Genomic DNA, 26,956 nt, shown 5'->3' on the forward strand with positions numbered 1-26,956 from the left:
CTTTGAGACACGTGTTTTTCAGGGACATCCATGCTTATTTCAACATGTTAACCCCAAGCCACTTTCTGCATGTGTTACAGCAGCATAGCTGCGTAATCAGAGGGTGCGGGTGCAAGACTGGCCTGCCTGCAGTGCAGAACTGTCTCCTATTGAAAATGTGTGTTGCATTATTAAGCTCAAAATACAACAACAGGCCCTGTTCGGCTGCACAGAAGACCTGTACAACAGAAAAATGGCAAAAAAAAGGACGCTTTCAAAGCTGGATCAGTTTGTGTCTTCAGTCCACAAATGATTCTTCTGTGGACACCAAATCCCAGAACTCCCTGGGAGATCACGTTACTAAGGCACCATCACCACCAACCAGTCGTTGTTCAGCTTCACCTAAATACTGATATGCTTCAACTGTTTCTTGTTTCATGTGATCTGTTAGGCTACGTTCACATTACCAGGTTGAAGTGGCACAAATCTGATTTTTGCCCTAATGTAACCCAGATCTGATGTTTTCAGGGCTGTGTGGACACAAATCTGATCTTTTCAAATCTGACCTGAGCCACTTTCATATGTAGTCCTAGATCGGATTCCTATCTGATTCGTAGCCATGCGACCTTAATGTGACGCTCAGATCGGAATTCATGTGCTTTTTACCCACTGCGCCATCATTCAGCGTTACCATGGCAACAGCACCGAACAGAAGTTAAAGCCTGTAAACGGTGGAAAAGCAGCTCATCTCACCTTTTCCTCCTTCGTCTCGCTCTAATAATGAAGCTGAGAGCTGATCAGAGTTAATTATCTTCTCAGCGAAGCTCGTTCTGCTCGTTAGTTTGTGCTGATGATGAACATGATTCATTCACGTGACGTTACTGAGTAGGATGAGCTCATGCGGGTCATTTCAGGACGCCGGTTCATCCACATTAACGACAGATTTGAATCATTTACCTAAACGAGTGTGAACCACAGTGTCAGAGAGATCGGATTTGAGATATGAGGCTTGAAATGTGAATGTAGCCCAAGCCCAGGCTTTAGTTTAGTTCATTGGGAGGTGTTGCTTCTAGTTCTGGAGCTGCTGAGCGTTATTTCCTGTACATGGTCTCACTGTTAACTGGACTTTATTTCTGTTCTTTCTGACTTTGTTTTTGCCTTTTCTCTTTGGACTTGTTTGCCTGGATTTTTGTCGTTTGTTAAGTTTGTCTCTTTGTGTATCTGATCTGTCCTGCTTCTGACCAATGCCTGTTTTTTGACCACGTCTTTGGAAAATCCTCTGATTATTTTACCGCGAGCGTCTGACTGATTCTGTCCTGTTACAGTGATGTAACACACTGGTAAAGATGCTCCCATCCCAACCAACTTTTTTGGAATGTGTTGCAGGCATCAAATTTGGAATGAGCATCTATTTACATACACTGTTAGATATAAAGGTTCTGTGCAGGTACACTTTTCGTTCATCAAGGTACAAACAGTATAAATGTTCCCTCAAAGGTACAACAGTGGTTTTAAGGTCCAGTTGTGCACCATAAGTAGGTTTTTCCAGGTGAAAAGTTTGTATTTGTACCTTTTTATAACTGAATGTTTTAAAACAGAACAGTAAAATAAAAGCCTGGAGACGAGACGGGGTGTGTGGAGTCAGTACAGCTTAGAACATATCATTTCAGTGGATTATGGTTCAGTTATGTTCCCTGACTAAAGGTACTGAGATGGACCTTTAAGGGTACCACCCCAGTGACAAGAGTGACAGTTTAGTACCTATTTATACCTAATATTAGAATAGAATAGAATATTTCTATTCTATTCTATTTCTTTATTTTTATGAGGTAAAACATTAAGCTTTTCATGTTTTAATTGTTGTCAGTTTAATACAGGTCAAACAGAATTACTAATCACTTATTGCTTTTATTATTATTTCACATATTCTCCCATCTTCTTTGGAATTGGGGTTGTATAAAAACATGCATAAAGCATAGTGGGTTTAGTTGGTCATGCTGATTGGTTGGTGGAGCACTGCTACAATAAATGACACCCTGATGCTGGGCCTTCTTCAAAACCATCCTGTCAAGTCTGTCGCAACTTGAAAATAACGTAGTACATTACTGTTACACTTGACGTGGCCAGTCACACTTTAGCATGAACATCACACATCGTTGGGGTACCCTGCATTCTGTATGTAAGATGCATTTCTAATAAATAACTATGAAATATGAGGTCATGCTTGGGTACAGGAAGAACTAGCACTGATTGACTGACACAAATACTAGTGTACTGGTACAGACAACGTATGGTCCAGTATTTACTTTGTAGTCATCACAAGGATAAAAGACTAGAAATAATAAGCCAATAAAGCAGTGAGCTTAAACACACCACACACACAACAATTAGTCTGTAAATGCATCAACTGAACCCGTTAATCTGCAGCTTCGGCGACTATGAGAGTGAGAAGGCCAACTTAAATTACACTATAAAACAGTTATAAACAAATTTCAATTCGGAGAGACTGAGAAACCATCATGTGGTCATACCTTGCGGGACGTATAGTGAGGGTGCTGTCCGAGTTTGTGGTTCATGCTGTCCAAGCAAACGGTGTCTGTAACTTTTCCTGCGGTCAGACACGCCTCGTCCAGGATGGAGATGATGCCCTTATGGGCCTGTTCCACCAGATCCACGATGATCTGGTTATTGAAGTAGTCAATCTGTCCAGATAAATGAGATAAAAATGCAGTGGCTCTGATCAGACAATCAAATATAAAAGCAGATGTAAAGCTTTCACTCACTGTCAGTGTATGATTGTGCCCAGCGGGCCTTGGCCCAACCAAAGTGACCGCACAAACGTAATTTCAATATTAAAATCATATTAATAAATAAAATAAATACATAAATCAAATAAACTCACCAAATATGTGATATATTCAAAGTTCAGTATTAGCCAAGTGTGTATACACACAGACATACATACATACACTATATGGATAAAAGTATTGGGACATCTACACATTACACCTACAGGAGCTTTTATGAATCCCATTCTAAATCCATAGGCATTAATATGGAGTTGGTCCCCCTTTGCAGCTAAAACAGCTTCCACTCTTCTGCACAGCTTTCTACAAGATGTTGGAGAGTGTCTGTGGGAATTTTTGCCCATTTATCCAGAAGAGCATTTGTGGGGTCAGACACTGATGTTGGACGAGAGGGTCTGGCTCACAATCTCTGTTCTAGTTCATCCCAAAGGTGTTGGATGGGGTTGAGGTCAGGGCTCTGTGAGGGCCAGTCAAGTTCTTCCACACCAAACTCACCCAGCCATGACTTTATGGAGCTGCTTTGTGCACTGGGGCTCAGTCATGCTGGAACAGAAAAGGTCCTTCCCCAAACTGTTCCCACAAAGTTGGAAGCATAGAATTGTCCAAACTGTCTTGGTGCTGAAGCATTAAGATTTCCCTTCACTGGAACTAAGGGTTCTAGACCAACCCCTGAAAAACAACCCCATATCATCATCCCTCCTCCACCAAACTTTACAGCTGGCACAGTGCAGTCAGGCAGGTAACGTTCTCCTGGCATTCGCCAAACCCAGACTCATCCATCAGACTGACGGATAGAGCAGCGTGATTCATCACTCTACAGAATGCATTTCCACTGGCGGCGCTTTACACCACTCCATCCGACGCTTGGCATTGTGCTTTGGATCTTAGGTTTGTGTGTAGCTGCTCGTCCATGGAAACTCATTTCGTGAACCTCCTAATTCGCAGTTCTTATGTTGCTTCCAGAGGCAATTTGGAACTCTTTAGTGAGTGATTCAACAGAGGATAGACACTGTGCGATTCAGCACTCAGAAGCCCCACTCTATGAATTTGAGTGGTCTACCGCTTCATGGCTGAGCTGTTGTTGCTCCTAGATGCTTCCATTTCACAATAATAGCACTTACAGTTGACTGGGGCAGATCTAGCAGGACAGAAATTTCCCAAACTGACTTGTGGCAGAGGTGTTTAAAGTCACTGAGCTCATCAGTACGACCCTCTACTGCCAGTGTTTGTCTATCAAGACTGCAAGGCTTTTAATGTAAATTGCAAATAAAAACAGAAAATTAATGCAATTAATGTAAATTAATGCAAATTAATGTGCTTAATTTTATCCACCTGTCAGCAATGGGTGTGGCTGAAACACCTGAACTCAATAATTAGGAGGCATGTCCCAATACTTTTGTCCATATAGTGTGGACACTATAAATATAGTATTTTGTCCATATAGTGTGTGTATATATATATATATATATATATATATATATATATATGTATGTGTGTGTGTTTAGATAAGTTCTCACATGTTGCCAGGTGATGCCCTCTCTGTGATATTCCTCCTGCTCCTGTCTCAGGATGAGCTCAATGAAGAGCTGCTGAAGCTTCTCATTGCAGTAGTTAATACAGAACTGCTCAAAACTGGAGGAGGGAAATTGATTACATCAATAAAATGACTTCTAAATGTAAATGAACTGCAAGGCACAGTTGTGCTGACGTATAATACAGTATGTTACTCATGTGGAAATGATCTATGCATTTGACTCACATTAATTCAGCCCTTTATTCAGTAGCTTGTAATATCAGTTAAACAACAGTTAAACAGCAATTAGAGTGTCACAGGACATGATTATTGTCTCCAGTGACAAAGATAAGTGTAATAGCAAAAATACCTGTCACACTTGCTGGTACTGACCTGTTATTGTCAAATATCTCAAAGCCGTAAATGTCCAGCACTCCTATGACCGTGTTTTTGCCATGCAGTGCTGGATTGTAGTTCTTCACCTCTATCACACTGTTGATTCGCCCAACTATCCATGCGAACAGTCGCTCGTACAGAGCCTGCAGACACGCAAACAGGCAGTTAGTGGCAGCAGTGCTTCACATGACACCTGCTTACTTACTTCCTCAGCTTATAAAAAGAACTGCAAACGGAAAGGCTCATGGTAGTGAGAACATGCTGAAATGTTTCCTGTTCGGAAAGAAGACAGACAGCAGCACACCTATCAACCAAGCCCTGATGGGAACAGAGAGACAGCTGAGGGGAAAGATGTAAATTATGGTGAAAACTGTGAACTACTGACCCTTTTAAGAAAAAAAAAAACTCTCATTATTAGCTTAGCGCAGGGTTCTTCAGTTCCGGTCATGGAGGGCCGACGTCCAGCACAGTTTTGTGATTTTTCTGCTCCAACATCTACTAAACTGAGGAGTTGAATCAGGTGTGTTGAAGCAGGAAAATCAGCAAACTGAGCAGGACACTGGCCCTCCTGGACCAGAATGCTCCATTCAGGAAGAATATGTTGTTGTATATGTGGGCCTTTGAGTCGCTGGTTCATTTTGCTTAGCATCTATTTTGGTAGCTATTAAAAGTCCATAGTTTTGTTTTCAGAACCACATTAATGGGTGCTCTGTAACAACGGAAATGGGTGCAGTGTCACCATAGAATTGGTGTACTGTAACCATAGAATTAGGTGTAGCATGACCACAGAAATGGGTGGGGTGTAATCATGGTAATGGGTGAACACACGCATGCAAAACATGGACCAAGCCCAAAATGGTAAAACATTAAGCTTTAAATGGATTTAACCACGAATCATTAAACCAACAGATGCAGTAAGTTGATATGGGAGAGCTTTTCCCTTTGATTTCTTTAAATGTAAAAGATTTGTGTGTGAGTTTGCAGACAACCTTTCACAGAAAGAAGAGTCAACACTGTTCCACTCGGCACTGATGGCGTCAAACAGTTGAAAAGCATTGCCAAGCTAGTTTGTGTTTAATGTGAGACCAAATATTCTCTATAGGGTTTAAATCTGGACTCTGTGCAGCCAGAACCATCAGTAAACACCATTTTATAAAATGGATAGTTCCAGTCCTAAAATCTGATTGGCTGAGCTGCGTTCGAAGCCATTGTAAAATCCACAATATACCACAGCTATGACCGCCTCACAGCAACTGAACGCTGTATTACTGCGCCAGGGCTCGAAAAACCCTTCTGCTGATGAAGTACGAACCCATTTTTTAGCTGCTCAGCTAGCTAACAGGCTAAAAGATAGCAAACATGCTAAACAACTTCATCATTAATATCACAGGCTTGAATTAAAGTACTTAAGGTATGATTAACTGAAAAACAGTCTAAAGAATGTCATCTGAATGGCTTACATGCTTCAAATGTCCATGTTTCAGTCAGAAGTAGCATCAAACCCAGGCTGAACCCCAAATGGCTCCTTGCTCCCTAGCTAAATAGTGAGCTGTGTAACATTAAGTTTAGAAATTCTAGATTCTGCTGTCAGATACTGCACTGCTTGTCGAGTATGAATGTGGATGGATCCCTAATTACCATTTTTAGTGATATTTCCCATTGTTGGGCTGCAGGAATCAGCATTTAAATTCCTACGTAGTGCACTATGTAGGGAGCAGGGAGCCGTTTGAGATTCAGCCCCAGCCTGAGCAAAATGGCGTCGTCAGACTGATGGAAGACTCGCGGTGGTAATTTGGTGACCAAAAAGTACTTATAAACTGAAGGTTTTGCATTAGACAGTGTTGTGTTATCATATGTTCACTATTATACGAAAAAAGTTTTAATAAAATCATGAAATGTTTGCAGTTTACAGACAACCAAACGTTCTTCTCTTCATTCAGAGGTCAATGGTTGTTTAGCCACGATACTGTACTCTAAAGGAACTACATTTCTTGGCGGCATACTTGTTTATGTTGATTATTATTAATAACAATTTAAATAATTAGGCGCTCTGTTTCGAGTCGTGCCAAAGAACACCTTTCACCGTGATAAAATCGCAGTAACCCACAGCCTCTCGTGGCTTATTGCTTTGATACATTTTGGGCTTGGCTCATTTTTTTCTTTTTTTTTTGCAGGAGAGTGTGGTGTAACCATAAATATTGATGTAGTGTAACCATAGAAACGGTGTTGCGCAAACATGAAAACTGTGTTGTGTAAACATGAAAATAGTCGCAGTGTAACCAAAAAAATGGCGTTGTGAAAACATGTAAACAGGTGTAGTGCAACCACTAAAATGGGTGCAATGTAACTATAGCAACAGATGTAGCTTATCCTTGAAAATGGGTGTAGTGTAACCATGGAAATGTGTAGTCAGTTGATCCATATATCAGTGTTGTAGTTCTACTTCAGATCGTTATTTATTTCTATCATCTTCAATACAGCAGCCGGGCAGTAAGAATACACCTGTACTGTAACTGCCCCATAACATAGTCTGATATCTCAGCTAATGTTACAGCCTAGTCTGTTTTTTACGTCGTATCTTCAGTTCAAAAACGCTAAGTTTGTAAAGAGGTAGTAAATTGAGGCCAAGAGTGAGAAATGATGATGAAAGTTTAATATTTTTATTTATGTGAGTTAGGTTATGTGTGTGTAAAGATTTATGTGAACTTAACATTTATTAGCACTCTCACTGCAGTGCATAGTGCTCTTTTGTGCTCTGCTACGTGATGCTATGAGAAACTGCAATGGCACAATGCGTCCGGTGTGCGGTGGCCTTTAATATCACAGTTGACTGTGCCTCTAATCTCATCTCCAAATCTCATTTCCAAACCAGTAACTTTACAGGAAAAGGAAAAAACATTCATAACGTGTAAAAGCAGATTTTTTCATAATTGTGGTCCATTTCTGTTTGTCTGAAATTTGCGAAAGGTGAGTTTTCAAATTACGTAAAGTAAAAAATTACACATATGGAAATGATGTTTTTTGTGTGACAGCACTGATATATTGGTATAAGCACTGACATATCAGTATTAACAATATATGGCCCAGTTTAAATTATTTTGTTATTTGTTTGTTGTTGTATTCCTGTTTAGGTCTGGCTCCTGTTCCTTTTTGGAAACATACAGTATAGATGGCAGCTTTTGCCATGAGAGAGCAGAAAGCAGCAAAAATGTGAGGGGTACACGGTGAGATCTGACAGTTAGGTGGTACCTTGGCAAAAGCGTCTCGTCCATAGCTGGCCTCCTGCTCGCTGTGACCTTTCTCAATGACCTCTCCACCCCCGGTGGCCACAGTGCGGTAAAGCAGCGCCTTATTAACACTTTCTGGTTCGGTAGTGGTCAGCTCGGAGATGTGCTGCACTGAGTCTCCTCCCACCAGCTGGACAGATTCTCCATCAGTCTCAAACTGCAGGTTCCCCTAAAATCAACACCAGGAATCAATGAAACAAAGTTAGAATGAAATTCAGGAGAGATTTAATTTAGTCTCAGTTCAGTTCCACACGCTCACAACTACAAAACGTATGTGTTAGTTTAGACAAGATCAGAGGTGCACAACTCCAGTCCTGGAGGGCCAGTGTCCAGCACAGTTTGGTGATTTACCTGCTCCAACACACTTGATTAGATTAGATTAAGTGACCCTTATTAGTCCCACAACGGGGAAATTTCAGCTCCACATTTTAACCTATCAGTGCAGTGAAACACCACATACACACTAGTGAGCATACACACTAGGGGGCAGTGAGCACACTTGCCCAGAGTGGTGGGCAGCCCTATCCACAGCACCCGGGGAGCAGTTGGGGGTTCGGTGTCTTGCTCAAGGGCACCTCAGTCATGTACTGTCGGCTCAGGGGATTGAACCGGCAACCTTTCGGTCACAAGGCTGATTCCCTAAACTTCAGCCCACAACTGCCCCCATAATTACACCTGTCTGTTAATTGCCAGGTTTAATGATTGTGTTTGAGCAGGGAAACCTCCAAACATACCAAACATGGTTTGAGCGTTTGAATTATGTAAACTGGATTTTTTAACAACAAAATTAATAGCAGCATTCTAGATTTGATATTTGTCTGGATCCCTCAGCAATGAAGTCCTGATTTTACTGACCAGGTGCAGGATGGTGCTGAGGATTTTATAGATGGAGCTGATCTCCTCCTCACTGAAACCAATGACCTTCAGCGCTCCCATAACCGCTCGGTGACAGGAACGGTCATCAGAGGACGACTAAGACAGACAGAGAGAGAGAGAAAGATTATATTATATTATATTATATTATATTACAAAAATTAAGTTTAACTATACTTTCAAATTATAACTATTATTATTAATAATAATGTAATAATAATATCTTTATTTATAGAGCGCTTATCATACTGGTGGCAACTCACAGTGCTTTACAGACAGGTGGTAAAGCTTAACAGTAACAGAAGAATCTAGGATTATTGATTTAAAATCATACAGAACAATAACACAGATCCAATTAAATAATGAATTAAATAAATACAAAAGAGATGTAGAATTTTAATTAATCGCTAAGCTAAAGAGATACGTTTTTTTTAAAAGTTACTGCTACTATTGTTATTATTTTTATTATAATTACAATTATAATACATGCAGCTGAATTCATGTATTCATGAGGTCGTGAAAAGCTTACAGTAGAGACGGAGGCTCCCTGTCTGGTGTAGGTGTAGTCTGTAGGATCTTTGTTCAGGTGCAGAGACTTCAGGAGCTCATCAGATCCTCCGCGCAACAACTGCAAACACAGACACATCACATTTACCTTAAAAATCACTGACCGCTCAGTGGGGCAGGTTCGGGTCACTTACTCTACTGCATCACTGATCACTCGGCCCACATATTACTGCAGTGTTAGTAGTGTAATACTACAGTATCATCATCAGTATCATCAGTATTTATTTAACCTCGGAGAACATTGAGGGTGACCCTCCTTTATAATGTTGCCGAGTTAATAGAGTGGAAAGGGAATGATGATGAACATATCAAATAATAAAAGTACATTTAATAATAAAAATGACTCAAATCAGGTAAGTATAAAAATGAAACATTAATAAAAAATACATTAGAAAACTGTAAAAAATATTAAAACAATAATTAAAGCTTAACTAAAAAGTTTATCAAATCAAAAGAAGATAAAGGAGGATAAGATCAAAAATGGAAACTAAAGTTAATTAAAAACTAAATTAAAGTTTATTAAAATGACTGTAATAATAAAAATAATCATTATTAAAACAAAAATAAGAATATGAATAATTATAAACAAAAAAAAATAAATGGGGAAAAATAAAATAAAATAGCTAAAATAATGAAAATAAGACAATAATGATAAAAAATCAGGTAAAACAGTGTCAGGCAGAGTGGAGCTGGTTAGAGAGTAAGAGTTTAAAGTGACTGAGTGACCCAGCGAGCTGAGCTGTAGTGGTTCCTGTAGTGAGGGTCCAGCTCGCTGGTTCTCTGTAGCTAAAGGCAGTTCAGTAAAAACCCTCAGTACCTGGCATGTGATCCAACCACTAGAGTGAGTCTGATAATTACCATTATTTACAGACATCACTGAAGTAATTTATGCTTTCATGTATATTAATGTTAAGAAGATTTTATTCAAAGTCATTTTGGATCATTTTCACTGGTTCGTTCATCACAACATGTTCACACAATGTAAAGCTTTTATTTTGGGTGGTGAGACTTCATTTGTTCAAAAAACACTAACATTAGGACAAAAACTGATAAACAGTCCATTGTAATTGTTCTGCATTAGCTTAATCATTTCCAAATCTCTCCTGGAGGAAGTCCAGGATCTATAGTCACCATCCAGCACCCAGTTTATCTAATCAGTCCTTCATTAAATTAAACAAGGTGCTGCTGATGGAACTGAACAGATCCAGTGATGAGTGGAGTGCAGCGAGGTCAGAAACCAAACCTGTGTCCTTCTAACTGTGTTCTTCCAACCTACATACCCAGAACTTTACTGAAAACAACACATTTTTATTCCATTTTACTGTATTCATGGTTATTTTATGTGTATTCTAATGTTAAATAATGTTTTTACTCATAGCTGCCTAGGACTTTTGCACAGTACTGTACAGCTATTATACGATATATATATCGCTGCTGTCTGAACAAAACCTCATATCTCCATTTTCATTTTCCAGTTTTTGACATAATTTGAAAATACCTGTTGCCCTTTACATTGTGTGTAAATTTTATGATGAATGAACCAAAAGAAACGGCCCAAAATGACTTGGGAAACATTCTGGTTCAATTGACTTACATTAGAAATAAAGTATGTTTTTTCCTTCTCCTGTAAAGTTACCATTTTGGAGATACGAGGTTTTGTTCCAACCGCAGCGACATGCCGCACTGTTAAAAAGGGTTTTTAGCTAAAATAAGTATGTTAAAATTTTAAGTGAATCGCAAATAATAATCTGGCAAAGTTCATGACTGATTCTTGCTCTGTTAACTTACTGTAAGAAGTTCAATATTCAATTACTGCACAATTTTTACTGTTTTTTACAGTGTGTATCTGCCTAAAATACACACAATTTACAGTAACACTACAGTAATACTATAGTACTATAGAAATACAGTCATATGCAAAAGATTATTTTACATATTATTTTTCCCATTCATCAAATATACAGTAATTGTGTATTAACTTGCAGAAGTGTGTCTCTGTAGAGGATGGTTTAACTTATTTACACATAGAAAATCAACAACACATGTAAGTTGAGCAGGGGCGCCCAAATTTTTGCATATGACTGTATAATATACACACACTATGTGATCATTTGGTCCAAATACACACAAACTCGATTTTATCCAATATTTAATCTGAATCACGACTTGCAAGTCTCACCTGATAGAAAGAGTGAAAGTTCCTCTCTCCCTCCTGCTGCTGGACGACTCGTGACTGAGGGAGAGAGAAAGAAGAGGTGGAGAAAAGCCATCATAGTTATTTCTACACTGAATTCACTTACTTGAAAATGCGCCTCATTTTAAATCACCATTCAGTGATTTAATGATTCTCTGTCAAAACAGCCGAGTACAAGTTATTCATTTTTCAGTGTCAGGAAAAAAGTAGGCCTCAAGTTCAGTCTTAGAAGCTGGTTGATCCTTTTCTGAAGTAATCAAACACATTCAGTGATGCTGAGGTCTGGACTCTGGGGTGGTCAGTCCATCGTTCAGCTTCTTTGTTTGATGTGTCCGTCTCCTTTTCTCAGTGAGGTTCTTCTTGATCAGCTACACATCCTTTCAGACCCACAGCGCTGAGTCGTCTTCTCACAGTGGAAGGATGGACAGAAACACCTGTGGATGTTTTCAGATCTGAAGCAGCTTGATTTTCTCCTCTCTCTCAGAGATGAAAGCTTTAAGTGCTGTTTATCTGATGGGGGCAGTTTTGGTGTCTACCAGGTCTTCCAGGTGGTTGTTAGGGGCCCCATTTTCTCTGTAGCTTTTTTCATTTTTTTTTCTCTATTTATTTTCTTTGACTTTCTCCTTCATTATGCAAGTGGATTATCTTACATCTAATCTCTTCAGAAATATCTCTATGAATAACTAGTACTAAATGGCTGTTTTGACTGGAAATAAATAAGTGAAGGGTGGTCTCTGACTTTTGAAGAGTGCTGTGTAACAGTTTTGTCTCTAATTCTCTCTAAGACTATAATGCCTATTGCCCCAAAATCAAACAACACAGACGTTAGACTCAGCTAAACTTGTCCTAGTGACAGCATTTCACATTCAGTAAAAATAACCCCGTTCACGTGGGCTCAGGGGCAGACGGAACCCGTATTCATTGCTGAATAAGGAGATTCATGCTTTAAGGAAATGATGTAATAACACCTAAGAGTGCGAGACAGGCTGTAGCTCACAGACAGAACTTTTTACTGCTCATCTCTCACCCTCTGCATCAACGCCTCCGCATTAAAACTCACCCAGTAAAGCTCATGTATGACAAAGCTGTGAAAAGACGTTGAAAATAACAGATGCAGCGTAGGTGCTATACATCATGTATATAGTATATTTAATGCTGTTAAATATACACTGACAACTGTGTTAGAAACACCTACAATTAGAGACCGAACAGTTTGTGTACCAAACACACTACCATGTCAGTGTCACTGCTTTGCTGAGAATCATCCACCACCCAAATAATATCTGGACAACAGCGGTCCTGTGATCAGTGATGAATAGTGGCTGATAAAGTGTAGAGGCTGATGGACTACAGCCTGAAACTGTACACCTACATGGTGGAGCTATAACATAGGTGTTTCTAATAAAGTGGCCACTGAGTGGAAGTACAAGGTAGGTGTTTCTAATAAAGTGGCCGGTGAGTGGAAGCACATAGCAGGTGTTTCTGATAAAGTGGCCAAGGTAGGTGTTTCTGATAAAGTGGCCGGTGAATGGAAGTACAAGGTAGGTGTTTCTAATAGAGTGGCCAGTGAGTGGAAGTATAAGGCAGGTGTTTCTAATAATGTGGCCGCTGAGTGGAAGTACAAGGTAGGTGTTTCTGATAAAGTGGCCAGTGAGTGGAAGTACAAGGTAGGTGTTTCTAATAAAGTGGCCAGTGAGTGGAAGTACAAGATAGGTGTTTCTGATAAAGTGGCCAGTGAGTGGAAGTCCAAGGTAGGTGTTTCTAATAAAGTGGCCAGTGAGTGGAAGTACAAGGCAAGTGTTTCTAATAAAGTGGCCGGTGAATGGAAGTACAAGGTAGGTGTTTCTAATAGAGTGGCCAGTGAGTGGAAGTACAAGGTAGGTGTTTCTGATAAAGTGGCCGGTGAATGGAAGTACAAGGCAGGTGTTTCTAATAAAATGGCCGGCGAGTGGAAGTACAAGGCAGGTGTTTCTGATAAAGTGGCCGGTGAGTGGAAGTACAAGGCAGGTGTTTCTAATAAAGGCCCAGTGAGTGGAAGTACAAGGACTGTGATGTGACACATTATCCCCAAAACATCAATCAAATGAAAAAGCACAAAGCACAGAACATGCCATCTAAATCATTCATCTTTTCATTAGCCATGAGCCGCTTCTTAGAACTTCCCATAGACCGTAGCCCTGCTAACAATGTAAAAAAAAAAAAATAAATAAGAATATTTTTCTTTTTCAAGACAGAAAGGACAGTAATATGTTTATTATGCCAGAACAGACAGGTTTGTTCCTAAATGTGTGCAGTAATGGTGCAGTGTTAAGTCTTCATAATTATAAAGCAGTGATAACTCCTACCTTCTCCAGCAGGTAGTTGTTAATGTGTCCTCCAGTAGGGTCACCATTGAAGTTAAAGTTAATGTCCATGTACTTCCCAAAGCGGCTGGAGTTGTCATTGCGGTTCGTCTTGGCGTTCCCAAAGGCCTCCAGCACACAATTAGATTTCAGGAGCACATTCTTTACACTGTAAGAGAAGTTTTTAGTGAATAAGGATTGAGGTTAAGATGGTATTGTGTTCCAATATTGTCACTGTGATGCTGGAATCTATCCCATTTACTATTACCTTCAAAACCAGGACTTTCATGCATGAATCAATCATTAAGTTACCCTTTATTAGTCCCACATTGGGGAAATTTCACCTCCCCATTTGACCCATCTTTGCAGTGAAACACCACATACACACTAATGAATGCACACACACTAGGGAGCAGTGAGCATACTTGCCCAGAGGCACTTCAGTCACATACTGTCAGCTCAGGGGATCGAACCAGCGACTTTCCGATCACAAGGCTGGTTCCCTAACCTCCAGCCCACGACTGCCCCACATCAAGCTACAAACAGTCATTCAGAGTGGTTTGGTGTGAAAGGCTCTGTTCTAGAGAAGCTTACTGAGTCAGAATTGACACAGTGGTGGTGATAGGAACCAGATGTCCACCTCTGAAAGTTCCCTCACAGACAGTTATTACACAAAATGGTTATGCACATAATGCCAAATGTCTGAGATGTTGATTTACGATAGTTTTGATATCAGATTTTGCTTTTTTAAAATCCATTCAGGGTGGAGTGGTTATAAGGTAAAAATGCCCCCCCAAAAATAGTTTAACACTATTTTATCATCATCAACATTACATATAAACTCAGAAGACTCGTGTAGGTTCACTGGTGGTTTTGGATAGTAAATAAAATGGCTGTATTTATGTTGCAGACATTGTGACTTCTGGTTCCTATCACCACCACTGTAAAGAAATCTGTGTTTGTAAGCTTCTTTATGATGAACCATTTCACACCAAACCACACGGAGAAACCTTACTTACATCTCAACCACTGAATTATGCAAAACCTTTAGAATAAAATTATAATTCACCTTAAATGCTGCATTCAAGACAGTAGGGGGGTAAAGAAACACACATCAGAGGTGCACCCACAGGTGTAAAACAATATGGTAATGATGAGATCAGTCTAACATAAAAATATATACAGATATACATGCTTCCTGATTCTCATACATCCTGTATGTATATGTGTATATATATATATATTAATAGACTGCAGAACTTCTGCAATAGGGGATTTTTAGTTGAGGAAATCATCAGTCATTTTGAGTTTTCTTGTTTTCTGTAGGTCAGGTGACAAATAGAACACATGAATCCAGAAAGGAACTGAGAGAAAACTGTGTGCAGATGAAAAAACAAGCACACGGACACAAAAGGTAAAACGTTTAGTTAAATCAAACCTAGAACCATTATACTAACGATAATAACTCTCAGAGCACAAAGACATCGAATACCAGAGAGAAAACGTATCTGTTCAGCAGAGCTTTGTGTTGCAGTGTAAAGCTTTAAAGGGCCCTTGTTCTACATTTTACTTGTTTTTTATTTTCCACTTGTTTTAAACTTATAACACTTTGATATCTTGGAAAAAGTGAATCCATTTTTCTGCTTCAACCATGCTTTAGCAGCCTGGCTGTTGTGTTTAGGGTGTTTTTCCTTTGCCCCAAATGTAGCTTCTTTAGTTTTACACTGGATCTAGAGTTGGGCAATATGACAAGGAACATGGGTTCAGTCCCCCGGCCGGGTGACCAGGGTCCTTTCTGTGGAGTTTGCATGTTCTCCCTGTGTTTGTGTGGGTTTCCTCCCACAGTCCAAAGACATGCAGTCAGGCTGATTGGACATGCTAAATTGCTCATAGGTGTGAGTGTGTGAGTGACTGTATGTGTCTGTCTACCCTGCGATGGACTGGCGACCTGGCCAGGGTGTTCCCTGCCTTCCTGGGATAGGCTTCAGCTCCTGCCATGACCCAGAAGGATAAACAGCTTAGAAAATGTGTGTGAGAGAGAGAGAGTGATAAATTATATTATAATGTGTAACAATATGTTTTCCTTAAGTATATCGCTGATATTGTCAGGACCTAAAAAACACTTCTCAACTGCTTGATTGATTAAAATAAGAGCATAATTAGTCCTGTTTAATTGGATTTAGTGCAGCACAGTGTGTAAAATGTTAAATACAGATCATTGGCTTCATAGTGCAAGACCTATTTTCCACTGAACTTAAGTTCATGAATGGATGCCCTTACATTCTCCTGTAGAATTTCCTGATACAATCTAGAATTCCTTTTTCTGCCAAAAATTGCAGTCTGTCCTGGTCCAACAATGGCAAATCAGCCCCAATGAGCTATACTACCACCACCATGTGTCACAGTTGGGATGAGGTTATTTTGCTAGAACATAATGTTCAGTTTTAACCGTTTTTCTTATTACCTATTTTGCCTTATCAGCCCACATAACATTCTTTCAGTAGTTTTCTAGTTCATCCAGGTGGTCTTTAAGAAACTTCAAACAGGCAGTGATGTGGTGGATTCCACGCACGATATTCTTCTTCAGTGTTTGCCTGATGACATTAGCCAGCGCAAGAGGAACCCGCAGATCCTTAGATGTTACCCTGGGCTTCTTTATGATCCCCCAGAATATTATTCACTTTACTCTTGATTGACTTTTGTTGGACGAAAACTTCTTGGGAAGGTGACCACGGTGTGGACTTTTCTCCAATTGTACCTGCCTGACAGCCGATCAGTGAAATCTAAAATCTTCAGAAACTGTTTTGTAACCCTTTCCCAGCCTGATGAGCATCTGACATCCTCAGAAATTTCCTCTGACCAAGGCCTACTTTCACAATCGTGTGTGGACCAGACTTTGATAGAGAAGACTCAAGGTGATGTTTTATAAATAGGGCCACTGAAATTCACAGTTGATTTCTATATCACCTAATTATCTATACCGTATTTATCACCTATGCTAAACTGATAATGCTAGGTTCACATACTTTTGCCAACAAAGACTTTTAATGTTGGATCAATTTGTTCAATAAATAAAATAAAAACTGTGTAACTGTTTGTGCTGTTCTGTTGATTTCCATTTATTGCTCTAACTTGAACATAGGAAGACATTTTGGGTCATTGTGGACTACCGGAAAAACAAATCAGCACCTCTACTTCCTGAGGAGACTAAAGAAGGAACGTCTGTCTCCTCAGATTCTCACAAACTTCTACTGCTGCACTATCAAAAGCGTACTGACCGACTGTGTGACAGTGTGGTGCAGCAGCTCCACTGTGGCCAACAGGAAGGCCCTCCAAAAAGTGGTGAGAACCGCTGAGTGCATCACTGGCCACACGGCTCCCTGCACCATCAGCGCTATGTGCACAGAGCTCACAGCATCATCAAGGACTCCTCCCACCCCAGCCACACACTATTTAACCGCCTCTCGTCTGGGAGGAGATACAGAGGCATTCGGACCAGAACAAGTCGGCTCAGGTCCAGCTTCTTTCCCTCCACCATCACCCACACTACACCACTAATACTCATACTTATATATACATATACACCGATCAGGCATAACATTATGACCACCTCCTTGTTTCTACGCTCATTGTCCATTTTATCAGCTCCACTTACTATATAGGTGCACTTTGTAGTTCTACAGTTACAGACTGTAGTCCATCTGTTTCTCTGCATACTTTGTTAGCCCCCTTTTACCCTGTTCTTCAGTGGTCAGGACCCACATAGACCCTCACAGAGCAGGTACTATTTGGGTGGTGGATCATTCTCAGCACTGCAGTGACACTGACGTGGTGGTGGTGGTGTGTTAGTGTGTGTTGCGCTGGTCTGAGTGGATCAGACACAGCAGTGCTTCTGGAGTTTTTAAACACTATCTATCATATCGACATGTACAGAATACTGAAGGGTTCTAGCACCACTGTAATTAACTGTTACTCATGCTAGAACACCATCATGGTCAACAAAAGATTTAACTGGGAGACTGAGAGTTCGCAAGCCGATGATGTCACAACATTATCACATTCAGCGCATTACTGAAAATATTTTAGCAAATACCATTAAAATACGAATCACCGATATCAGCTGATATTATCAGCTAACCGACGTATCAATAAGACATTGTCAGAACATTGTATAAAACTGCTTTTATAACTGTTTTCACCAGCTTATATAAAGGTAGCGCATCAAAGGTACTCACCTCTCGACCTCTGCTCTCTGGCTGGGGTTAGTGATAGCGGCGATATACTGCATGATGTATTTACTGGCTTCTGTCTTTCCTGCTCCGCTCTCACCTGCAGAACACACATCGGTCAGTGTAAATTTACCTCCTCTACAGCTTAATAGAGACTTCATCAAAGAGAAATTCCATTCTCAAAGGGGAACTCCACTGAGTTTTAAAATTTTTCTGCATATAAAAATGTTGGGAGAATTCTGAAGTTTCTGCTTGACCATTTTTGTTGTTTCCAGCATGTTTATATCAAACTGCCCTGTTTTCCTGCTCTGCTGTCTGGCTTGAGATGACAGTGCTGCAGATCAGGATGAAGCTCTAAATAGATTTGCTTAAAAAGGAAAGAAGAAGTTTGACAGGACTGACAGCGCAGTTGACGCAAACATGAACTAAACAAGGAAACGTGCCAAGATGAAGCAATGAGACTCAGCCTGAAACAACCAATAGAATGTATCAGAGTCCATATAGAGCCATGGACTTGATGTAAGTTTTGACAGTGTATTAGTTTGTAATAAAAATAATGTATTAATGTCTAATTGGAAATGAAAACATCACACGTGTGACAATAACTGACAGCACTATCACTGGAGAATGCTGATCACTGGTTTGTACTCAGTAATGAGTTAAAAAAAAACTGAGGTTGCTGTATATTCTGTGCTCTCACAGTATGCTGCATATTTTAAAGCATACTTTCAATGTATTCCGGCTTTCAATTATAACCAATGCAAATTGTCACTTTGCAAGAAAAAGCAGCAAAACAAAAAAAAACAAAAACAAAAACCTCCTTGTTTCTGTGCTCATTGTCCATTTTATCAGCTCCACTTACTATATAGGTGCACTTTGTAGTTCTACAGTTACAGACTGTAGTCCATCTGTTTCTCTGCATACTTTGTTAGCCCCCTTTTACCATTCTTTAGTGGTCAGGATCCCCATGGACCCTCACAGAGCAGGTACTATTTGGGTGGTGGATCATTCTCAGCACTGCAGTAACACTGACGTGGCGGTGGTGTGTTAGTGTGTGTTGCGCTGGTCTGAGTGTATCAGACACAGCAGTCCTGCTGCAGTTTTTAAACACTTCAGTGTCACTGCTGGACTGAGAATAGTCCACCAACCAAAAACATCCAGCCAACAGCGTCCTGTGGGCAGCGTCCTGTGACCACTGATGAAGAACTAGAGGGTGACGAACACACACTGTGCAGCAGCAGATGAGCCATCGTCTCTGACTTTACATCTACAAGGTGGACTGACAAGGTAGGAGTGTCTAATGGAGTGGACAGTGAGTGGACACAGTGTTTAAAAACTCCCGCAGCACTGCTGTGCCTGATATATATATCGCTGTTGTCAGAAGAAAACCTCGTATCTCCAAAATGGTAACTTTACAGGAGCAGGAAAAAGCATACTTTACTTTTAATGTAAGTCAATGGAACCAGACTTTTTTCCAATTAATTTTGGGCCGTTTCTTTTGGTCCGTTCATCATAAAATTTACACACAATGTAAAGGACAACAGGTGTTTTTAAATTATGTTAAAAACTGAAAAACTAATCTGATCTGACTGTGTTTATTCCTCAAGCCTACCTGATATGACAATGCAGGTGTCTTTTGCTCGTCTCTTCATGGCCTTGTAAGCTGCGTCGGCCACAGCGTAGAGGTGAGGGGGGTTTTCGTACAGCTCTCTCCCTCTGTACGCATCAATCGCATCTTTACCATAGATATCCATCTGTCTGTAGGGGTTCACTGACACCACCACCTCGCCAATAAACGTGTAGATCCGGCCTTTCTCAAACCTGAAATCACAACGATCAGCCATGAAACAATGCAATGGAGCAAGAACACAATATTAACAGTTCAACAAAACAACACTTTTGCACAGTTTCTCCTTTATCCCTAATGTAGCTTCTTTAGTTTTACGTTGGAGCTGGGCAATATGACAATATTACTGTTATTGGGATAAATTATATTATTATATGTAACAATATGCTGTTCTAAGTATATTGTTGATATCGTCAGTACCTAAACACTCCTCAACTGCTTGTTTGACTACAAAGAGACCATAAATAGCCCTGTTTGATTATATTTAGTGCAGCACAATGTGAGTGCGTTTACACGCATTCAATAATCTGATCATAATTGGATTTCTGCAGCTTTTTGATTATTCAAATGGTCGTGTGAACACCAGTAATCAGATTTCACCAGTGATCAGATTTCTCAGTGTAGTAAACTCTTACTCGGATTTCTAAGTCTTCACATGTGTGAAAACAGATGGACAGCATCAGATATAAGCCAGCAGTGTTGCCGTGAGACGCAGCAAACACTTATGGAGAGGCACTGAAACCAAACACGAAATGAAAGACTTAAATATACTTCATCTTCTAGATGATGTACGTCTATAGTTTCAGGTAAAGTGGTGCAATGTTTTTAAAAAGGCTCCGGCGTGAAGTTTAAGTTTTACATTAGGTTTACGTCACGTCTTGTTCTGTGAGTTTACTGGCTGCTTGCAAAGCAGAAGTCTGATTACTGTCTGACTCATGTAGACCTGGAGTTTCCACTATTATTACTGACAAAATCTGATTTTCTGCAGTTATCAGATTATTAAGTGCGTGTAAACACACTGTGTGAAATGTTGAATACAAATCATTGGATTCATAGTTTTTGATAGTATTTTTAAAAAAGCCACTTCTTTGTCTGTTCTAACTTATCAGATGTCAAAAAATAAATGTTGTGATACATTATTTATCACCAAAAACCTCTTGAGGTATTGTGATTACATTCTGCCATATTGCCCAGTTCTAACTGGAGGTAATGAGGCTATCCCACCAGTTAGCATCATCTTATTTTTTAAGTTTTGAATATTAATGAAAATGTAAAAACAGTAATTGAACAGTAATATAAGATTTTTCAAAAGTAAATTAGCTGCTTTTACCATTATGTGTTCTCATATTTAAGAATCATGAGATGACTGAGCTCTATACTCCATCAGAGAGCAGCGAAGAACCTGCATCTTATGTTGTGGTCAGAGTTTCTTAGCTAGGCTGCGTCTCCTGAAAGCATCTTAGCACAAAGATGATTCCTAAATGATAGAGCAAGCATTACATTGAACACTCTCTCTCTACCAGTTAAGATGATCTTAAGACTAGCAAGCTTTTGGAAAACTGGGTCCTGTTTAGTCCAAAGAAGGAAACAATGAAAGACTACTGCAGCCGGCTAAAGACTAAAGGCTAAAGACTACCACACACTGGGCGAGAGGCTCCACAGAGCTGGTGTCTCTGACACCGGTCAGCTAAAGTTCTGTTTGTTTTCAGCTTTCCAGCTCTTCACAAACTCACTGATTGCCAGCTAAAAGGTGTGAGGAGAAATACAACAAGACTAGGCTAGTAACAGTAGCTGAGTTGAAAACAAACGGTTAGCATCTGTGTGTTTATCTTAAATCACTAACACTGCATGTTTGCATATTGACGAACTATGAGATGTCTCTACACTCCACCTGAATTTTACGTTTTTGTCAGAGAGTTTTATCTGTTTAGTCCAGTAAAGGAAAGAGAAATGTTACTGCAACTGGCTCAAGGCTACCACACACTGGGCGAAGCTCAGCTAGGGTCTCTGGCGCCGGTTAGCAGATAGCACAAAGCGCAGCTATAGCATATAAAAACATCATGGAAGAACTTTCTTTGGTATCACCTAACTAACTCCTCTCCATCCTGCTATGACCTTCAAGCAATAAGCCATAGGAGGCTGTGGGTCACTGCTATTTTATCATGGGAAGTGGCTTATTGCTTTTATAAAATGGCCAATATGAAATATGATTAAATACACACTTTTTCAGAAAAAAAAGTCATTATTAATAATAATCAACATCGACAAGTATTCCGCCAAGAAATGTAGTTCCTTTAGAGTGTGGAATCACTGCTAAGCAACCATGGACTGCTGAATGAGGAGAACGTTCAGTCACCCATCGCTGTATATTGCAGTCGTATTACTGAATTTTGCATTGCGTTTTGTCGTATAACAGTGAACATATGATAACACCCCACTGTTTAATGCAAAAACCTTCACTTTATAAGTACTTTTTGGTCACCAAATTACCACCGCAAGTCTTATTTAGCACCAAACCAGCAGCCATGGCGCAGTAATACAGAGTTCAGTTGTTGTGAAGAGGTCATAGGTGTGGATATATCTTGGATTTTACAATGGCTTTGAATGCAGCTCAGCCAATCAGATTTTAGAACCGGAACTATCCGTTTTATAATATGACATAACTGGGCTAGTAACATTAGCTGAGGTAAAAACAGACAGTTAGCTCATACTGAAGAACTATCTCCACCAGAGAGTAGTGAAGAACCTGCATCTTATATTTTGTTCAGAGTTTCTTATCTGTTTGGTCCAGTAAAGGTAAGAGAAGTTCTCCTGCAGCCGGCTAAAGGCTAACACACACCTGGCGAAGCTCCACAAAGCTAATTTCTCTGGTGCTGGTTAGCAGATAGCACAAAGCGCAGCTTGAAAGACCTTTCTTTGGTATCATCTAACAAACTCCTCACTATCCTGCTATGACCTTACGACATGACAGGGCTAGTAACGTTAGCTGAGGTGAAAACAGGTTAGCTTTTGTCTGTTCATCTTAAAGACTTTAGATTTTTGCCTTTCTTGGTGTAAATTTCAAACCAAGTCACCTACTATGGATTTGTGGTCTTAATACAGTAGAGACCCAGATAGCGAGCATATATCGGTCCACTGGCTTAATACAGTCGAAACCCCACTGACCTTGCCACTGCTGGTCCACCTTCGGACCACCCAGATTACTGTCCTGCTTAAAAGCTCTACCTATCTTTTAATCTCCTCAAAAAGATTTTAAATGCACACAAACTTTAATTTTAGAAAATACATACATACATCATCTAAACCGCTTATCCTTCTGGGTCACAGTGGGGTGCTGGAGCCTATCCCAGCTGTCATTGGGCGGAAGGCAGGATACACCCTGGACAGGTCGCCAGTCCATCACAGGGCAGACATACACATTCACACACTCACACCTAGGGGCAATACAGCGTGTCCAATTAGCTTAACTGCATGTTTTTGGACTGTGGGAGGAAACCGGAGTACCCGGAGGAAACCCACGCAGACACGGGGAGAACAGGCAAACTCCACACAGAAATGACGCTGGTCACCCAGCCGGGAATCAAACCCAGGCCATTCTCGCTGTGAGGCAACAGCGCTACCCACTGCACCACCGTGCTGCCTTTTTAGAAAATAAACTAAGACAAATATTACAAACAACTGAGAGAAAAACGGTCTAATATAAAATGATTTTATAGAAAATGTGGTTGCTGACGCTGTGCTGGATTAAAATCATTTACTAAACTAATTTACAAAGTATAATTAAAGAAAAGTAGGAAGGAAAACCAGTAAATTGGACTGTGAGTGGAAAATGAGCGATGATAAGTGGATTTTTGTCTAATATTCTGCTTAACCGCCGGTGGGCCGCCTGGAAAACACTGAGCAAAACACCAGTGAACCACCAGCTCTGCCATCAGCGGGCCAACAGTGGTCCAGCATCCTCTTGTTATCAGGGGACAGTGCAGAGTCATTGTCTCTGGTGGTGGCTAGTGTTTTGTTGTTTGTTTTGTTTTGTTTTATTATTAGAGGGAATATTATTTGAATATTTTCTGAAAAATGCCTTACAAATTTGAATATGAAATTTGACTGAAATGCACATCCCTAATGCAAAGTGGTCCATAAATAAGGGAAAAGTACAGATAAAAACACTGGAAACTTTTCATATTTTGCTTTAAAAGTGGAGCAGAGGAGTAAAAAACCCTTATAAACCCTTCACAGTCTCTGTAAAACATAAATTCATGAGATAATGTAGCAAAAGCAATGAGGACAACTGATGCATTCATTCACACCAAGTACAGCATCACTCATCACTCAATACTGTGAACTGTTTCATAACTCAATGCATAAATACAGGTGCATTACTGATTGGGTGATAACTAAGGCCTAATAGTGAAGTGTGCAGTTCAGCTAAAGGCCATGTAGCATTGCACATATCTCACAGTGTCGTAGTCTTCACCCACCCATATGCAACAGGAAGTGATACGAGGGTGGGAAGTGAGAACAGGAAGTGTAAAGTGCGGCTCAAGATGACTCGCTCTCTCTACTTCATAAAATCCAAATGACTGTGTGCGTCTGCGCGGTCCGAGCTCTCCGACATATTAGCCATTCTTTCTGATCGGCTCAGCGGATCTTTATCTCCTAAAACTGCCCACTTTGTCTGCACAACAAAGGATCTGTGGGACCTTACTTCAGTTCCTCACCCAACCACATAATGTACGCAGTAGTTTTCCACTAGTTTCCCATTAATAGGTCTCAAAGGGGAATTCCACCGATTTTTCAAAAAGTGTACAAAATGCAATCGCTGAGATGTAAACAATGTCATTCAGAGGGGTTTAATGTGAGACAGTGCTTTAGAAAGGAGCTTTACTTTACAGTGGCAGTGACAGGAACCTGGGGTTGCCATGACTACAACACAAATAGAGACATTTTATTTACTATCCAAAATCACCAGTGAACCTACATGAGTCTTCTGAGTTTATATGGAATGCAGATTATGATAAAACAGTAATAAATATGGAAAATATTGGGGACTATTTTGCCTCACAACACCCTGCATGTACCCCTCTGTCATGAATGTATTTAAAACTATTTACGTTTTAGTGCATCTTGTTTCAACACTATCATCAACTAATGTCTCAGTCATCAGTGCAGTGAATCCATAGCCATTTCATGTAGTAACTTTCTGTGAGGGAGCTTTTAGAGGTGGACGTCTGGTTCCTATCACCACCACTGTGAACAATTCTGACTCTGTAAGTTTCTCTACAGCGAACCATTTCACTCAAACTACTCTGAATGACTTTGTTTACATCTTTATCGTTTACTTATGGAGAAATTTTGAAACATCTGTGGAATTGCCCTTAATAATGCTTATTAAAAATAAGCTTGATAAAGAAAAAATAAGGCTTCAAGGTTTAAAAGCCTGTTTAAAATCTACAGAGAAAACGTTCCTCCTAACAACCACCTGGAAGACCTGTTAGACCCCAAAACTGCCCCCATCTGATAAACAGCACTTAAAGCTTTCATCTCTGAGAGAGAGGAGAAAATCAAGCTACTTCAGATCTAAAAACATCCACAGGTGTTTCTGTCCATCCTTCCACTGTGAGAAGACGACTCAGCGCTGTGGGTCTGAAAGGATGTGTAGCTGTCAAGAAGAACCTCACTGAGAAAAGGAGACGGACACATCAAACAAAGAAGCTGAACAATGGACTGACCACCCCAGAGTCCAGACCCCAACACCACTGAATGTGTTTGATTACTTCAGAAAATCAACCAACTTCTAAGACTGAACTTTGGAGGTGTGGAAAAACATCCCTGCAGAAGTGAGTCTCCTGAAAAGAATGGAAGCTGGAATAAAGGTGAAGAGTGGACAAAAAAGTGTGAAGAAACATGTTTTTGACCCCACGCTGAAAGAAGAAGTCACCTGATAGTTTCAGACTCGGCCCATGACGTCACCGTACAGCGATGGAGAGAGAGGAGAACTAAGCGCTGACTGGGTTGCGTCACTGCGTCTTAAGCCGAACAGCTTAAACTCAAAATGCCGGGGCTTCGTTTTCTTTTGTTTCACTCTTACAGTGATACAGTGACACAACCCGCACAGAAAGTTGCAGAGAGAAAAAAAAGTGCTGCAGTTGTCAGTCACTCAATTTCATAAGTAAGTCGCAAAGCGGAAAGTCAGACGCAATGACTCATATATGCTTCAAGCCATCCAAGCCCAACTGGGAGTGGCCAGAGCCATTTATTACCGCTTAAAACGCCAAATGAACGTCAGATTAATAAGCAGAAACTGTTGAAACGTATCTTTTTAATCACCATTCAAAGTTCAATTGAGCTTAGCAGTGAGGCCGTTAGCAAACATGCTTAGCTAAGGCTAATGCCACAGAGCGGTACAGTTCAGGTCACTGTTTTCAGTCAGCCAATCAATGAGTGCTGCCATAAGGGTCTTTGGGAGCCGTTTGGGCCAGGTCAGTTTTGGTGTAAGGTAAATTTTAGCATGTTAGTACTTAATAATATCAGTTTTGATTGATAGCACTAGTACAGATCCAGAGGTGGGCACTAACCAGCTCCCCTTAACAAGCCCCTTAACAAGCCATGGGCGGGCCCAAAGTATTATTACCCACTTCTATAACCTATGAATAGCTCCATTAGTTTGCACTGCAGTCCCTATAGCTACTTAATAATAAGCCTTTGTATCTAATGAGCCTGTATGTTAAGGGGTTAAGTACAATTCTGATGCATTTGTACTACTCTGAGCATTAAATGGTACTGCTTTGACTTCTTTACTGCACTTTTTTCAATAACATTTGGTGCCTAATTCCTAATTTAGCTCATTTTGGGGTGAAGGAGGGGGAGTTAACTTCATTCTGCTGTGTTGGTTTATCTTCTGGACTGCTTTACTGCTGCTCTCTCCTCACTTTGGTGCCTGTATTTCATTTCAGACCAAAAAGAATCTAAAAAAAAAAAGAGAAGGATTGTGCCAACAAACTTCAGTTCCTATGCTGAGAGATGCTGGATGTACTAAGAAGTTCAAGTTCATGTGAACTAAGTGCTGGACCTGATACTTCACTCAACAGCTTCTTTTACTCCCACTTCAGTCATTATCTCAATGAAGTAAGCACACTTTAGCT

At 40.2% G+C, this 26,956-nt stretch overlaps 1 protein-coding gene across 1 annotated transcript in view; it reads right to left on the minus strand.

Annotated features, from left to right (window-relative positions):
* Positions 1–26,956, minus strand: part of myo1g (myosin IG) — a 95,333-nt gene that overhangs the window by 67,856 nt on the left and 521 nt on the right. The window contains exons 2-11 of the mRNA XM_036565959.1: positions 19,800–20,008; positions 18,194–18,287; positions 13,962–14,127; positions 11,602–11,655; positions 9,385–9,483; positions 8,838–8,954; positions 7,945–8,151; positions 4,693–4,838; positions 4,304–4,418; positions 2,511–2,681 (exon numbers count right to left, since the gene is read on the minus strand). Coding sequence (XP_036421852.1) covers positions 2,511–2,681; positions 4,304–4,418; positions 4,693–4,838; positions 7,945–8,151; positions 8,838–8,954; positions 9,385–9,483; positions 11,602–11,655; positions 13,962–14,127; positions 18,194–18,287; positions 19,800–20,008 — 1,378 coding nt within the window. The remainder of the gene's footprint in view (positions 1–2,510; positions 2,682–4,303; positions 4,419–4,692; positions 4,839–7,944; positions 8,152–8,837; positions 8,955–9,384; positions 9,484–11,601; positions 11,656–13,961; positions 14,128–18,193; positions 18,288–19,799; positions 20,009–26,956) is intronic.

The sequence above is a fragment of the Colossoma macropomum genome, unplaced genomic scaffold (assembly GCF_904425465.1).
Source record: "Colossoma macropomum unplaced genomic scaffold, Colossoma_macropomum, whole genome shotgun sequence".
Lineage (NCBI taxonomy): Eukaryota > Metazoa > Chordata > Actinopteri > Characiformes > Serrasalmidae > Colossoma > Colossoma macropomum.